The sequence below is a fragment of the Canis aureus genome, chromosome 3 (assembly GCF_053574225.1).
Source record: "Canis aureus isolate CA01 chromosome 3, VMU_Caureus_v.1.0, whole genome shotgun sequence".
Lineage (NCBI taxonomy): Eukaryota > Metazoa > Chordata > Mammalia > Carnivora > Canidae > Canis > Canis aureus.
Genome location: NC_135613.1, coordinates 75,530,252 through 75,542,626, shown reverse-complemented (window position 1 = coordinate 75,542,626; position 12,375 = coordinate 75,530,252). Strand labels below are relative to the sequence as shown.

Sequence of the window (12,375 nt, the reverse complement as noted above, 5' to 3'; positions counted from 1 at the left end):
AAATAATAAATAAAATCTTTTTTAAATGTACATTATATTTTTTCCTCCCTTTATGGCTACAGTGGTTGAGGAGATCCAGTACAACATTTGGCCATAAGAGCTGGCTGTCTTGCTCAATAGCCTGGGTTTGGACAAGTGGACTCATTTCCCACAAGGGAACTGCCTAACTTTCAAATCTCTGCTTTGTTCTGAATCAGGGAAGACTTTCTCAAAGCCTCTGCTCAAGAATACTCTATAGAGCAGACTCAGGCCCCAGAGGCCGCTTCCCTCATTGCATCGCAGGTAAGAGCTGGAGATAGGGATCGGGCAATACTTCCCTCTCTCATTCCGTCAGCCGCACCGGCAGCTCTGGCTCACATCAGAGCACCCCGAGAGCACCCTGTTCCTGGCATGAAGTGGAGCACTCCTAAGCCCACTGAAGGACCTGGCCCTTTCTAACAGGAGTGTTTGGAAATTTCCACCCTCCTAGTGAGGATGGAAATTTTGGCTTTGTTGACATCAGCTCCTTGCCAGGACTGCTCACTGGCCGAAGCTTCTCTTTAAAGCCCGCTCCCTAGGGATGTGGTCCAGCCTGGCTGTCCACTCTGCACCCCATCCCCACCCCCTGCCACCCCGCTTCCCTTTCCAGCCCTGAGATGAGCTTTCTTTCCAGAGGTATGGACCCAACTTCTTGCATGTCCCCTGACCCTGCTGTAATGTTGGGGCATTCTCTCCTCCACCTTACCCTGAAGAGTTAAAACTGGAGGAGCTCACTGCCGCTTTGGAGTTATTTTGAGATGCAGTGGGGCTGTTGGCGTGGAGTCCTGAGCCAGGAGACGAAGGCCTGCTGTTGTTCCCAGGGGAACAGGATGACGTTACTGAGGACGAAGAGAGGCAAAAACAAGGGGAAAATAATGCTGCTGGGTCCTGGGACCTCCTGACATGGCCCTCAGACATGTCCCCCCAGAGGACTCCCACCCCCTCCCTACCTCCCACCCACCTGCCCACCTCCTGCCATGTTAGCATCAACACCCGGCCCCAGAGGGGCTCTCATCATAAATGTTCTTCTCAGCGCAGGCCCTGGAGAGCGGCATGGCTGGTTCTGCAGGTCCAGGACTTGCCAAATGCAAAAGGACAGATGCCAAAATCCTCCTACTCCAGGACACACCCTGGGCAGGGCATATGTAGCCCCAGACCAAGAGACAGGAGAGGCAAAAGAACAAGAAAGGAGGAGAGGCAGAGAGAGAAAAGTGAACAGGGGAGGGAAAGAGAATCTGAGAGCATAATAAAGATTGCCAGCCTCTTCCATGTTCCCATCTCCACAGAAAAGACCCACAGTCTTCTAGAAAGAGCACAGCCATGAGAGAGGAGACCCAAGCCTCGGTCCCTGGCCATTCACTAAGTAATCCTAGCCTGTACTGCTTCCCTGAAACACATTTTGTCTTCTGCAATATGGCAGATTTGGATTCTTGTTTTTGGGTTTCCCAAACAGTATTCTGTGAATAAGGTGACAGGTCTATCTTAGCATCCAAGCAAGCCAAGATACTTTGGAGAGTGGGAAGCAGTGCCATCGATAATTATGTCAGGACAACAGGCAGACCCTCGGACTATCCTGGGCACATCCAGACATACGGTCACCCTTTGGGTTCTTTGAAAGGCTATCAGTGCTTTTTGAAAAATAAGAGTTCTGTAGGAAATTGGTTTGGAAACCCCCTGCCTTCCATCCAGCTCCTTCACTCCTGCAGGGATATAAAATGCACTCCAGGGCTGAGAAGGGTGGCAACCAAAACAGAAAGCAAACACTTGCCCTAAACGCTGCTTCTTCAGCATTTCCCAAACTTACTTGATGGTGGAACCCTTCTTCTTCTAGCACAGATTTTAATCGCCTTTCAGAGACATTTAAGGAATGCTGACCTAAGCAGTCAGCTTGTGCCTCTACCGTCCCGGTATTTATAGAATTCTGGTGTTATTCAGAAACCCCACGATAAGGCTTACCTGTTCCAGGCATGGTGCTGTGGACAGGAGGGACAGAGAGGGGGCCCAGAGACCCAGAGGGAGAGACCTGAAAGGCAATGGAAGCTTGTCAGTGTCTGTGTCTGCTCCCTTATCCATGATCCTGAGTGCTTCTCTGGGGTGCCGGGCCCAGAGTGCAGGCCTCAGGCCTCAGCGTCCTTGATGATTGCCTAGTCCCGAACCTACATTCCATCCCTTGCTTCTGCAGGAAGGCCTCTGGACCATGTGCGGCATCAGCTCCAGCTCTGCCCTGCTCTGATGATGGCTGCCCACTGCTGCCACCAGGCTCTGCCCTCCCTGTGTCCCCTGGCTTCTTTGGCACTGCCAAGGCAAAGCTGCCCCTGTCAGTAACCCTTTCGTTTTTTTTTTTTTTTTGTATTTATGTATGTATGTATGTATGTATGTATGTATGTATGTATTTTTATAAAGATCCTTTTGCTCAGGGCAGCAGAGCCTAGCCCTGACAGCCCTGTTCCCGGCTTCCCAGCCTGATATATGAGAGGACCCTCAACTCCCCAGAAAACACTGGAGGGGCTGAACTTTGCACTCCAAAGCTTTTCATTTGGCCCTGGAGACCTCACAGCATCGTCAACTCTGAGCTTGGGAAGAGACGAGGATTTAAACATTTTAGGATTCTCCCCCCCCCCCCCCTTAAGATTACTACCCTAGCACAACTTAGAACAAGATGTAATAGAAAGAATGGACTTTGGGGGCCCAACGGATCTGGGGGAGAGAACCTGGCTCCACCATGTGACTTTGAGCAAAGTGACCTAACCCCACTGAGATCTGGTTTTCTCATCCATGATACAGAGGTAATGCCTCCCTTGTATTTCCTTTTAATTAAGATTTAATAAGATAATGTCCATAAAGCTTCCAACTCAATGCCTGCCAAAGAGTGCCAGGGTTGTTAAATGTTAGTTCCCATCCTCCCTGAAGGCAGCCGTCAAGTGTCGCTGGACACTGTTCACCTCTCCATCTGAGCTGGAGTCGGCACACTTTGCCTCCCCTTTGTTCTCTCACATGCCAGACCGGGGAAGCTCCCATCAATGTTTTCAAAGGATGTTGGAAGGAAGCTTTGCTCGGGGAGCTGGGATTTGATACTCCTCCCCTCCCCAGTTTGGATCCACCCGTCCCAACAGGATGCAGCACGTATTCATTTCCCAATTAATCAGCTGCGGTTCGGCTCTCTTCACCTACCTGTGCTTTTACAATGAACCTCCTCAGTAGGCAGGGGGCCCACGGAGGGTGGAGACAGGTGTGGGGCCGCGTGGTAAGAGATGTTATCACCCATCTCTCTCCTCCTCCTCCTCCCCTCCCAACTGGCACACCCAAGAAATTTGTTGTTGTTTTAAAATAAATAATGTATTTAGTCACTGCGACCAGCTTCCTCTGTTTCCTTCTGGAGGCAGGCCATGCATATGCAAGCAGGTATATATATGTATATATATACATCTTGGCATATATGGTTCCCCTTTTTAATTGTTTATATAAATGGTAGCATTTTGCCCACCCTGGTTTGTGCCATTTTGCTTTTTTCTTTCTTTCTTTCTTTCTTTTTTATTTTATTTTTTGGCTTGACTGTATATCTTAGAGATCATTTCATATCAGAGCAGAAGAAACTATGTCCTGGTCCCAAGGAGCCCATCCCAATGAGACCTGAGGAGAAGACAGGGTCAGAACATTTTCTTTCTCTGCTTCTTTCATAATATCACAAATATGAATGTCATTACTTATTTAACATCTTTCTCCTCTAGTAGGCTGTCGGCTTCCCAAGGGCAGGATGATGCCCATGGAGATCTACGGTGTCTACTGCAGCACCTGGAAACTTGCAGGTGCAAAGTTCAGTCAATATGTGTTGCATGAATGATGAGAATGAATCAGGCTCCTTCCCAGCTCCTCCATGCTTCCCACTGCTTTTCTCACTGTAGGTGTCCTGGGTTGGGATTGAACCAAAAGAGAACCTACTTCCCAAAAGCCTGTATTTGAAGATTCCAATGCTCTTCTGACATGGCTCCATTTCCTTAACACACCCGACATAACCTCACCCCACCTCACCCCCGCCCAACACTCCAGCTTCCTCATTCACACTCCCCCGGTTCCAGCCCATCATAGCCTGCTGTGCTTCCTCCTTTCACCCTGTCCTAGCCTCAGGGCCTTCGTATAGACTCTTTCCTCTGCCTAGAATGTTCTTCCTACACTCTCCCCTCCCCGGGCACCCTCACCCCCATTACTGTCTACTCATTCTTCTTCTGTCAGTTTGAGCATCATTCCTCAGAGAAGCTCCTGACACCTGCACTAGGTTAGGTCCTCTAAATCCTCCTGCTTCTCCTCTGGAGATTTCATCCCAGAGAGTATTTGTTCAATGTCTGGGACTGACTGGACTTTTCCCTGCTGGACTGGAAGCAGGGATCCCAAGCGTCCTGTGCCAAACATTTGGTGGGTACTTGATAAATATTTAAGAAAGGAATAGTGAATGAATATCCTGTTGCCTCCAACTTAAAATTTTTGGGTTCCTCAGAGTTTGCAGGGTAATTTAGTATCTGTGGCCCATTGTGATCGGCCCTCATCAACCTCTCGTAGTCACCAGGCCTTAGCTCCAGCCAGATGGAAGTGCTTGCGATTCCCAAAATGTAGCATGTTGTTTTATAATTCGGTGCCTCCTCACAGATGGTTCCTCCTGCCTGGTTTGCTGTTCTTGCTAACTTTAATTTGTTCTACAAACCAATCGGGGGGTCAGCCCTCCTGGACTCCATTCTGATTGGAGTGTCATTGATCTGCACTCCTCTACTTTCCCATAGCACTCCTACAGAACTCCTCACATCTTCACTGACCTCCTGCCCTTGTCTTGACTCTTCTGGCTTCTCCTTCTTAGTTTCCTCCCTTGATCCTCTTCCCTTACCTGTCCCTCAAATGCTGATGTTCTCTAGGGTTAAGATCTAGGTTTTTCTCTTGGCTCCTTTGTGAAAACTCCATAGTTGAGCTCCTCCCTCACCCTCCAATCCGAGGATTTCAACCACCACCTTATGCGTATGACTCCCTGATCTGTGTCTCTATCCTGGCCTTCTCTTCTGACCCCATAACTCCAGGTGCCCAAGGACATTCCCACTTGGGTGTCCCAGAGGCTTCACTGTACATTATAATGATGTAAAGACTGGAAATCGTCACTTTTTCCTACTCCCAAATCAGCTCCTCCCTCTGTTTGCTTGTTCCATCAATGGCACTACCACCTGCCCCATCAACCCAACCTGAATGCTGAGAGTCAGTGCAGAATATTCTCTTGCCGTCATCATTCTCCCTGCCCCCACTTGATTTCTGATTCATTAACCAAGACCTAATAATTCTACCTTCTAATTGTCTCTTGAATTTCTTATCTCTTAGGTTTGCTTCAGCCCTCATTTCTTCTCTTCCAGATAACTGCAGACACATCCTAGGTGGTTTCCCTGCCACTGGTCTTGTGTCTTTCAAACCACCCTTTACACCACAATCTGAACATCATTCTAAAAGGCAAATCTGATTGTGCCAATGCCCTGCTCAAAAATCCTTCAGTGACTCCCCCAAGCCTTCAAGTTCCTCAGCATTGCACAGAGTCGCCTCAGTCTGGCCCTTGCTGGTCTGTCTAGCCTCATCTTTCAACATCCCTCTGCAGGGAACCACCTACGGTTCCGGGAACATGTCATACATCGTCCCTGCTTCATGCTACTGTTCCCATACTTTCCCCCATGAGAACTCCACCCCACACTTATTTGCCTCTTCACTCTTTGTCCTTTCGGACTCAGCTCAGGTATTAATTATCTCCTTGGGGAAGCCTTCTCTAACCACCACCTTGCCAGCTTTGTTAGCTGCAACTCCTAAATTCTCCGAGAGAAATTATCATGTTGTTTATTATTTGTTTGTCTGTCTCCTCTGCTCTGAATTGGCGGTGAGGTCCTCTGAGACTGGGGACAGATGTTATTTATTTGTGTATCCCTAGCACTCTGCACAAAGATCAATATATGGTAGATAGTCAAGGAATGTTGGTGAAAGAATGAACAATGGTATTGTTTTATGTGTCAGCTATGTTCCATCCTGGACAAGGCTGAATTTCACCCATTCTTGAGTGCTGAAAGATTTGAGGACAGCGCCATTGTCTTCAATTCCCTTAGCCTTCCAACCCTACCATCCCCTGGGATGGAGAAGAACCTTCCCACCCCCACCCTCCAGGCACCATCTCTCCCTGAATAAAGAAGACATGTCCTACTCCCCAAACTCCCAAGTCTGCCTAAACTACAGATTATTCCCAGCCCTGACCTCTCCCCTGACCTCCAGAATCATAGATATAACTGTCTACTTGGTACCTCTTCTTGGATGCTTAGATGCATGTCCAACTTAATCAGATCAGCTCCAAATTTTTAGTTTTCTCCCTCATACCTGTACCTCCACCATTCTTCATCATCCTATAAAGTGTCAACACCTCTAACTGGTTGCTTGGGCCAAAATCCTTGAAGTCTCTTTGGCCTCATTTCTCATACTCCGTATCTGAGTTGTCAGCATATCTTGTTGGCTCCACAGTTGAAGTGTATTCAGAATCCAACCACTTCTTGTCACCATCATGGCTAGCATCCTAGCCTAATCTATCTCTATGCTCAGCCTCATTGTTGGAGTTCTCCTCACTGGTGTGTGCTTCCACGTAGACCATTCTCCACGTGGCAGCCCACCTCAGCCAGCTCAGGCTTCTCTGCTCACAGCCCTCCAGCGGCTTCTTTCATACAAACTCAAAGCCAGGGTCCTTTCAGTGACCTCCATGACCTAGGGCAGTCTGCTCTGTGCTACTCTTCTGACGGCCCCTCCTAGTCCCTCCTCCTTCTTCACTCTGCCCCAGCTACACTGGCTTCCTCCTATACCTCAGACGTGCTGGTTCCTCTGCCTGGAACACTCTTTATTCTAGATAGTTCTTTCCTTTTCAACATTCTGGGCTCCACTTAATGTCACCTCACCAGGAATGTCCTCTGTGACCTCTCTCTTAAAAAAGCATCCCCCCCTCCACAGTCACTTTCAATCCCCTTACCCTTCTTTGTTCTCCTTTATGTTATGTAGATTTTATATATGCCATCTATTTGCTTATTTATTTATGGCATGCCCCTCACAACTCCTGACTGCCATCTTCCCCAGGATGACTTCCAGGCACCATTCCTGACCTTCCCCCCAGTGCTTGGTGGCAGCTTGGTTCCAGGCCACTCACCAGGCGGGAGTTGTAAATGGGTGATTTGATGGGTGTGGTCACAGGGCAGTTGATTCGCTTCTCCTTCTGACGTCGGTTGCAGAACCAGACTCTTACCACCTCCTTCTCCATGGACAGCTGCTCTGCAATCATGGAGATCTCCTCTGAGCTGGGTTTGGGGTTCTACAGAGACCAAAGGGATAGAGTGTGGTCAGGAGGAAAGAGGGAATGGGGTCGAGAATCAGGGGTAGGGGCTAGATGTTCCATGGGAACAAGACAGAACAAGAGATGGATGAAAGGCTTTAGAATCAGACCTAAGATGGCATACTGGCTTCATCATTTACTGTGTCTCCTTAGAAGACTTTCTTAACCTCTCTGAGCCTCAGTCTTATCATCTATGAAGGGAGAAAAATAATGTCTACCATTCAGGATTGTTGTGAGGATACAACGAGAAAATGTATGTAAACTGCCCAGCACGAGGCCTGCCCCAGAAGAAAGGATCCATAAACATAGTTCTCTTCTCTCACATCTTCCTTCAGAGGAAGTTCTAGAGACAGGAGTCCACCACTGAGTTCAGAGGGGCAGGCAAAATCCCGAAACCCATGTTTCCCTTGTGGCCTGATATCCTCTTCTTTTGTTATTACTTCCTGTCCTACCTCACATAGGAAAAGCTAAAGCATGTGGATCCGTGGAGAATGTGAAGATAATATATACATATACATATTCAGCGCTCTTCTGTTCCAACCCCTCCCTCCACTCAATCTTTGGTCTCAGCCCCCTTCCCTCCTTCCTGCATCCTCCTCCCTCACTCATGCTGCTCCAAGAAATCTAATCAGCAGGAAAAGCCAGCTCTTGTCATCCTGCCAGCAGGAAGTGGCCATCAAATCCTTGAGCCAGATGCACTGGCGGATTGGCCAGAGTGGGCAGCAGTCTTGGAGGCCTCGAGCCCATAATGTTAAATGAGGCCAAGGACACATCCTCTGGGGACCCATGTGGTGTGGATGGAGGCTCTGGAGGCTGGTACCTAAGGAATCCTGATGAGAAGCTGTTTAGACACGCCTGCTTTTCCCTCTTCTCTTCCCCAGCAACTACGGGGCACATAGCTGGGTATTATCAGCTTCCACATACTGGCTCAGGAAACTTGTAGCTTCTGCTACAAGTTCAAACAAATGTATGTATAATATGATCACAAGCATTTAAATGCGTGGGGAAGAAAGAAATAGAAGGAAAGCCATTTGGTGGTAGATTTTTTTCTTTCTACTTCCATGTTTTCTTCATTGTTTACGATGAGCATTTCCTAGATTTATAGTTAAAAAAACAATAAATTGGATCCCTGGGTGGCTCAGTGGTTTAGCGCCTGCCTTCAGCCCAGGGTGTGATCCTGGAGTCCCCAGATCAAGTCCCACATCAGGCTCCCTGCATGGAGCCTGCTTCTCCCTCTGCCTGTGTCTCTGCCTCTCTCTCTCATTCTGGGTCTCTCATGAATAAATAAATAAAATCTTTAAAAAATAAAAACCAAAAAAATAATAAATCAATGCATAGAAAGTGAAGAATTTCAGATGGCAACTATACTTATCATGATAAGCATTTTGTAATATGTAAAACTGTTGAGTCTCTGTCATACACCCAAAACTAATATAATATGTCAACTATACTTCAATAAAAAACAAATGAAAAAAGAAAATTCACATACAGTGCTCTGGCTTTGATCCCTTCACCTCAGCTGGACATGCTCTTCTGGGACCCTATACCCCATTCTTTAAATCTCCCAGTGAAGGAGACAATGGGCTCTCAAAAAAGTCAGGGTTGGGGCACCTGGGTGGCTCAGTGGTTGAGTGGCTGCCTTCTGGTTTGGAGCATGATCCTGGGGTCCTGGGATCGAGTCCTGCATCGGGCTCCCCTGCAGGAAGCCTGCTTCTCCCTCTGCCTATGTCTCTGCCTCTCTCTGTGTATCTCTCATGAATAAATAAATAAATAAGATCTTTAAAAAATAAAGTCAGGGTCAGTGGGGGAAGAAGTTCCTGGAACGGAGGAGGAATGCACCCTTTCATCGGAATACACGGGTGCCTGCAGAGGGTGTGTGCACTTGCTTCCTGACCCCTTCCCAGGGCACGTATGGAGCGCAGGGGCCTGAGCGTGTCTGCTCATCCAGCCGTGCACAGCGGCCTACCCGCCCCCACCCGGAGGAGCCGCTCACATCTTGAAATCTCTTCTCCAGAGTCAGGCGGATATTGGTCTCGATGCTGGTCCGTTTCTTCCTCTTCCTCCCGAACACTTCGTTGAGGGTGGGGAAAGAGCTGGGGGTGTTCATCGAGGGGTCTGATGGAGAGGTTTCTGTCGGGAGGTGGAAAGTAGAGGAAACTCAGAGAAGAGAACGCACAGCCAGTTCAGGCTCTGTGTTCATGGCCTGGAGATCCAACAGGGCCTCGGGGTGAGCTCTGCAGGGGCTCTCTCAGCACCAGGCCTCTCCCCTCCCCACCCAGCAGGGGAGCCGGAGCGGGCCAAGAATCCTGCTTCTCCTCACTGCTCTGGGCAAAGGTCCTCCACAACTCCCACGCCAGCGCCTCCACTGTTTGCGGTCATGGTTCAGAGACACTCGGCCACGGGCGGCCTGCGTAGGTGGGAGTGGGTGCCGGCAGGGGTCCTGCGAGGCACACTCGTGGGTGTCTGGATGCGAATACCCAGTAAAAGGGGGAAGTGGGGTTTTGAGCTAAAAGCAATGGCACTTGGAGGAATGTGGGTGTTGAAGTCACTTTTCAGTGTTAAGTGTGGGAGCTGAGGCTGTAGGATTGATGGGCAGGGATACCCTTCAGGAAGGATTCAGGGGTTGGGTAGGGGGGCACACCAGAAATGACCTAGAAGGGCTCTGGTCATCTCTCACTTCAGTGCCCCGAGGAAAGCTGCCTATGGGGGGCAGCTTCCTTGCCCCCTCCCCATGGTCCATGCAGAGGGACTTGTGAGGGGGTAACCCCCTTGGCTGCCTATCCCACCCTACCCCTCCTCTCCACAGTAACTCCTCGTCCTGTATCTACTGACTAGAGCCCAGCCTGGCCCTGGCCCTGCTCCTTCTCTTTCTGCCAACACCACTGGTTCTCAGCCAGGGGTGATTTTGCACCACCACTGGTCACCCAGGGGGCCTTTGGCAGGATCGGGAGACATTTTTTTTTGCATGTCTTAATGGGAGGCAGGTGCTGCTGGCATCTAGGGGGTAGAGACCAAAGATGCTGCTAAATACCCTATAATTCACAGGACAGCTTCCTCTAACAAAGAATTCTCTGGCCCAAGATATCAATAGTGCCGTGGTGAAACCCTGTCCCACGCTGCTCTCTGACTTCAAATGCTTCCATCTAGTATTCCAAACGCTTCGCCCTTGGCTTGCACCCTTGACTTCCTGGAACACCTCCCAGGCGACCCTGTGGACTGAATCCTGTGAACCCCACTCCTGCTGCCAGCTTTCCTGCTAGTCTAGCTCATAGTAACTCTCTGACCTCTGAAGACCTACTCAAGATTAGCCAGATAAAGGGCTCCCCCTCTCCCCCATGAGACCCTAGAGGGCCCACTTCCCTATCTTCCTAACCCACACATGGTCCAGAGCACAAGACAGGTGTGTTCACTCTGGGAAGCTGTCCTAAGGTCCAGACTGCGTGGGTCTCTGGTGGAGAATGGGGCCAAGTCTTGATGACCACAGACCTAATGCCATGTCCTCCAAAGGGTCTTCTCAGTAATGAAGTGGACATTTCCATCTCCACTTGCCTGTCTCCTGTGTCTTATTTCTCAAATGGTTCCAGACTCAGGAGGAGGAGGGGTCTTACATATTCACTCCTCTAGCTTCAACACAGACAAGTCACTGGCCCCTTCCCTGCAGAATCCTCTAGGGCACCATCCATCCTTGTGTCCTTGATGCCTACCTGCATCATGCAACCACTTCTCCAGCAGTGGCTTGAGCTTGCACATGTTCTTGAAGCTCAGATTGAGGGCCTCGAATCGTGAGATGGTGGTCTGGCTGAAGTCGTTGCCGTACAGCTTTCCCATCGCCAGCCCCACATCTCCCTGCACATGGGGATCAAGAGGGAAGAAGGAGCTGGAGAGACAGGCTCCTTCTCGTCTTTGTCCCACCATCCTAGGATCACTCACCCGGAGAACCTTCAAGCACCTACCCATCACCTTGGCTCCTCTCCAGGTTTCTTTCCCTCTAAGAGGGAGAATTTGGTTCATTTCCCTCCCCAGACTCCGACTAGGCCATGCCCATGTGCCTAACCCCTTGCCTGGCTCTTATTCCTCCCCTGACCTCCAGCAGTGTCCTCAGTTTCCTTAGCAATGATAGCTGTGCCCTATTCTCTAGGAACACAGAGACATGATGGGCTTGCCCCAAACACTTGGAACCTCAGGCTGCTCCTGAAATGTGCACTCGGGAAGTCCAGTGTCCACTCACTCAACCCAATTCCTACTAGATCCCTGCAAACCAAACCTGTGTGAAGCCCAGCTTAATGCGCCTCTGCTTGAAAGTCTTGGCAAACTTCTCCAGCTCTTCCAAATCACTGGGCTCGTCAGCCCCTCCAGAGTTGGGTAGATGCTTGGGCACTGGGAGATGCGGGGACGCTTCCAGATGAGGTTCTAAAGAAGATCCTGGCAGCCCGGGGCGCCCAATTGCCTAAGAGGGAACAAATGCCAAACAGATCCACAAACAGTCAACGGATCAAATGGCATTTTCTGGTATTGTGTACTGACAGGCTCACTTAGGGGATGACAGATCCCTGGGTACACTTAATTCCTACTGTTTTTCAGTGGTGTGGCAGTGAGAAACTGGGGTTTCTACGAAGGGACACCAAATAGCTAGAATAGCTTGGTAGAAACAGGAGGAGTGTGGGACGGGGAGGTGGCCTTTCTGGGTTTTAGTCTATGACTCATTGTTTGACTCTGAGCAGGTAACTTCCTTCTTTCAGTTTTCCCCGTAAAAGGAGCCAGCTAGAGCGGTTGTTTACAAAGATCCCCACAACAAATCTTAGAGCGGGACAGGGAAAAGGTTGTTTGCCTTGCCTGTTCTTTTCCACAAAGCAAAGTAACTAAGGTGTTCAACAGGCATTAACCGAGGATGACAGAGACACCTGAGACTCGTTATATTAATAGAATTTTCATAGAATTTTAAACTCTTGTGACCGCTATTTTACTCTCTAACCCATCGTTTT

At 49.3% G+C, this 12,375-nt stretch overlaps 1 protein-coding gene across 8 annotated transcripts in view; it reads right to left on the bottom strand.

Moving 5' to 3' along the window:
- POU2F3 (POU class 2 homeobox 3) overlaps window positions 1-12,375 on the bottom strand; it is a 75,161-nt gene that overhangs the window by 1,771 nt on the left and 61,015 nt on the right. For all 8 annotated transcript variants that reach the window (XM_077893882.1, XM_077893886.1, XM_077893883.1 and 5 more), the window contains 6 exons: window positions 11,658-11,840; window positions 11,098-11,239; window positions 9,387-9,523; window positions 7,211-7,372; window positions 1,975-2,041; window positions 725-857 (listed from right to left, as the gene is read on the bottom strand). In XM_077893882.1, coding sequence (XP_077750008.1) covers window positions 725-857; window positions 1,975-2,041; window positions 7,211-7,372; window positions 9,387-9,523; window positions 11,098-11,239; window positions 11,658-11,840 — 824 coding nt within the window. The remainder of the gene's footprint in view (window positions 1-724; window positions 858-1,974; window positions 2,042-7,210; window positions 7,373-9,386; window positions 9,524-11,097; window positions 11,240-11,657; window positions 11,841-12,375) is intronic.